Below are 4,478 nucleotides of genomic sequence, written 5' to 3' on the forward strand. Positions count from 1 at the left end.
TATACATATATACATATATACACATATATACATATACATATATACATACATATATATATTTATTTATATTTATATATATATATATATACATAAATATGACCTTGCGAAATCTGAAGCAATTACCCTTAGTTTCATATAGCATACATATGTTCTTCTGGATACTAAGGTCCTTCACATAAACATCCACATAGATATTATATATTTTTAACTCTGGATATTAAGATCCTTCACATAAATATATGTCATTAACATCCATAAGTTAATCACTTCTAGCTGTGGCTACTGTTAACTTGTTTGACTTAAAAATATATAAAAATATAGAATATCTAAAGTACCCCCCGATACTTTCACAATCATAACAAATTTCTAAAACATATAAATTTCAAATGATAATTAATTGTTGAAGGATATACACTCAAGTTTTTCTATCTTAGAGAAAATATATATGTTAAATTTATTTTTAAAGAGATAAAAACAAGGATCATTGACTTTGGGAGGATAAATAATTTTATATAAATCTTATTATCTACAATACGCCTCCATAGGGGCGGCGAAGCCAGACAAATCGTTTAAATAATAAAAATTAATATGTTAGGTTGAGAACCATTCCCCTTTCCCTTCTTATTCGTCAGTCCAAAATCATGACACACTTATCCACAGTTATCAAGAGTTTTTAAAAAAATATGCAGCTACTAAGAGTACCTTGATTAGGTGAGCCAGGCAGGAAGGAAGTAGCATTAAAAGCCTCTCATAATCTATCCAAGCCACACCTCAGCAATGTCATACTGGTTGTATCAGTCTGATATTTTGGGTACGAAAAGCAGGATAAAGGACACTGGAAATTAGTTTGGCTGTGGTTGTGATGCAAGGCAGGAATATGACCTTGGATTCATTCCTTGGCAAAGGTGATAGATCGGAGATGACAGAGAAGAAGAAACAAAGCAGGTGATGGACTTATGCCAAATGCTGAGTCATGATGCACGCCCTCATGCCAAATGTTGCAAACCCCCAGAAGATATATATTATTGAGATATTGCTCATTTGTTTCACCTCAGGTAAGGTAAGGTAAAGCTCACAACTTTTCTCGTACTTACTGGAGATGATCGTTTGTGTTTCATCTCTCCTTAACCTTTCATTAATTGATGAATTTAAAATATAAAGGGAAAAAAAAACCATTTTGAGTTTTTTTTTTTTGTTAGGATCTTAAACTGGATATTTTAAACCATTTTTTTCTTTTTCATCACTTTTGCACCGATGCCGATAATTTGCCAAATCCTACCTTGAATGAGTAAACCTCACTGTGGAAATAGATAGTTGTCTTAGAAATGCTTTCACCGAGACAAGCTAGTGACACATTTGATTATTTAATTGATGCCAAACATTGGATTGGTTGGTATCTTGTTCGCATCTCAGAGACTATACTATATCCTCAGTATACACAAGTTCTCGAATCTCGACGCTCACACATTGACCACAGATACGACGTGAAAAAGGGGCAAAGGTACTGCTGTCAGAAATTAATATATTATCAATATCCATATTGTGATCAATGGTGTAAAGTTGGGCTACTGGTACAACCTTTAACCTTTTTACCTTTAACAAAACTCGCAACCATTTTAACCTTTAACGGATCATGTGGTACAAAGAATATGTTTCATGAGCTAACTCCAAATATAACCGGAAAATTAATAAAAGCAACAAGGAACTAAATAAATACTTCGAAGCAATTATAAGGTTAATTTATACGAAGAGATGCTGATGAATACAGACATGCGCAAACCAAAAATAACGGAGTGCTGTTGCAGAGTTCGCACGTGCGTACCTTGCGGGTGAGGGAGACATCGGGCTTGGGGAACTCCGTGAAGCACGTGTGTGGGGAGGTCCAAGCGTCCACCGGGAGGCATTTGTTGCACCTCGGCATCGACTTCCGATCGTAGGAGAGCGAGTCAACCCGGAGCGAGTTGAAGAGCGGCGCGCCCGGCGTGCCCGGCGTCGCAGGGGCCGACGCGGTCGGCGTTTCCGGTTCCGGCATTGTCTACTGGCAACTACCTGTAATTTTTTTGGCTTTTTTTGAAGGGGGATGCTTTTTTTTTTTGGGGGGGGGGGGCGGGGGGGGCTGAGAGCGATGATTAAGAAGGGAAAAAGTTACATGATTTGATGGTTTTTATGAAGCTTTTGCTATAGGAATGGTAGAACCCCAGCCAGGATTTGATACAACAGATGGAGTTTTACTCAGAGATCATAGATAAGAAAAACTACTAATCTTGCTTTTTTGTGATTTTTTTTGGATTGTGTTATGAAAAGACACAGACAAATATTACATGATCTGAAGGCTTTTATAAATGCTTCTCTAAGGAAGAAGGAGAAGAAAGCAAGCCAGCTTAACACAAACTAGAAATGATGAAGAAATTGGCTCAGCTGATTCGTTACGGGGCTTTGTGAGGAAGATCGGATAGAAGTCTAAAAGTTCGATGATTAGGAAGAAGGCTATTCGGTGTTCATCAGGAAATTAACCAAGATCCACAAGCTGAAGGACTCAGAAGAAAACCAAGATCATTAGGGAGAAAGCTGCATTCAGGGTGCTTCGATGGTGATGGTGGTGAAGGCTGGGAAAACACTTGGAGAGAGAGAGAGAGAGAGAGAGAGAGAGAGAGGGGCCAGAACAAGCACAGGGGTGGAGGACATTGAAGAGGAAGCGTGGGGATATATTGGGATGGGTGAGGGGAAGGTCAATGCCTCCCAGTGACAGCTCACAACTAAGTCACAACCTCAAATAATTCTATAAAGTAATAGGTATCATTGAGTAGTTCTCGTTGGAACTTACTGAAGCTTCCTAATTGTTATCATATCAATTTTTTGACTTCGAGAGGTGTTGGTTGCTATGGTGCAAGCAGCAGCTTCCTCCGCCTTTGGATCATTAAAAACTCATTTTTATTTTTTAATTTTTAGTCACATGCATGAAATTGGAAGTCTCTCTCTCTCTCTCTCTCTCTATATATATATATATATATATATATATGTATGTATGTATGTATGTATGTATATATATGTATGTATGTATGTATGTATATATGTATGTATGTATATATACATGTATATATATACATATATATTAGTTGGAAATTATATATCTAAGTGAACGATATATATATATATATATATATATATATATATATATATATATATATATATATATATATATCTTGACACTACATTTATATATCTAGAAATTATATATAATCATTAATTCTCTCATAAAGGATACCATATTAATTGGCGCAAACCTTAGATTACAAGTCTCTTTTGTCAGTTGTTTTATATGTAGTTGCAGGTAAAATCTACGAATTATAATTTATTTTTGTTTGGGGTCTCAGGGAAAAAAAGATTGTCAAGTTCAATAAAATCCATTTAAGAGGTGAGTTTCATGGTTTTAACATAATTTTCTTCTTTGAGTTGTAAGAAGAATACTGAATTTATTGATAAAGACTAAAGATAAAATTACTCAAAATTTTAGGCTTGGCAATTATTAATCGATCAATTCTCACTCTCTCTGAAAATATTGAAGTAAAGAAGATTAATTAAGATCTAAAACTACATAAAAAGTAGGAAATATAATCATCCCAAGTCCACAAAACATAAATAAAGTTATAGTCAAGAAGTCACTAATCGCAGAGATTCCCTTAATTAATCACTGATTATTGCCACCTAACTATTGGATTAGTATACAAAATTCTTCATTTAACTTTAGTTTGACAGAGGGACCTACAGGTTCTTTGGTAGGTTTGCCAAGAATGATTCGAGTAACTGATACTTGATGCTCTAAACATTGAATTGTGCAGGTCTAAAATAATGCTCATCATCTCTCTCGCAACACCCTCCTTGTTTCTTCTTGCCTAAGCATTTTTATACGTAGAACGGATACTTTGTCGACCAAATAGATGATGATTTAGATGTAAATAAGATTTTTTATCGTATAGATTAACTTATTCCATTACATTTCGAAAGGCAAAGGATGCCTCAACAGTATACCACACGATAAGAGTGGTGAGAGAATGACGAATTTTCAATCTAGTAAGAACACAAGCCTTCTCTTAATGCAGGATTTGTGGGGAATTACTTGACACAGTGGAAACACGTCGCATACAAAAATAACATGCAACATGCATGTTGCTTGAAGATATAGTTGTAGATGCCGATTAAAACAATGAAACTTTTCTTCTTGTTAGCTCAGCCCCTCTGTCTTGCACTTGCACCTGCCTAAGTTGTAGAACAGTGCTAACTACTACAATAAATGGAACTCTTTCTCTGTTTGGAGCAAAAGCATCCCTTGGAACCACACATACTACACAAGCCACATGGGAAGAAGAAAAGGAATGGTGAACCGGAAGAATAAAAAAAGATTGGTCTTCCGGAACTCACCTGATACCTTCCCTCCATTCAACCTAAAAAGCAAGATTTTGTGGTGGACTTTTCCTAGA

General features: G+C 35.7%; 1 protein-coding gene across 1 annotated transcript in view; it reads right to left on the minus strand.

Moving 5' to 3' along the window:
- LOC103974962 (probable aquaporin NIP5-1) overlaps positions 1-2,677 on the minus strand; it is a 5,284-nt gene extending 2,607 nt beyond the window's left edge. The window contains exon 1 of the mRNA XM_065083491.1: positions 1,823-2,677. Coding sequence (XP_064939563.1) covers positions 1,823-2,032 — 210 coding nt within the window. The 5' untranslated portion in view covers positions 2,033-2,677. The remainder of the gene's footprint in view (positions 1-1,822) is intronic.
- Between the last annotated feature and the right edge of the window lie 1,801 nt (positions 2,678-4,478).

The sequence above is a fragment of the Musa acuminata genome, chromosome BXJ1-9 (genome assembly GCF_036884655.1).
Source record: "Musa acuminata AAA Group cultivar baxijiao chromosome BXJ1-9, Cavendish_Baxijiao_AAA, whole genome shotgun sequence".
NCBI classification, from domain to species: Eukaryota; Viridiplantae; Streptophyta; class Magnoliopsida; order Zingiberales; family Musaceae; genus Musa; species Musa acuminata.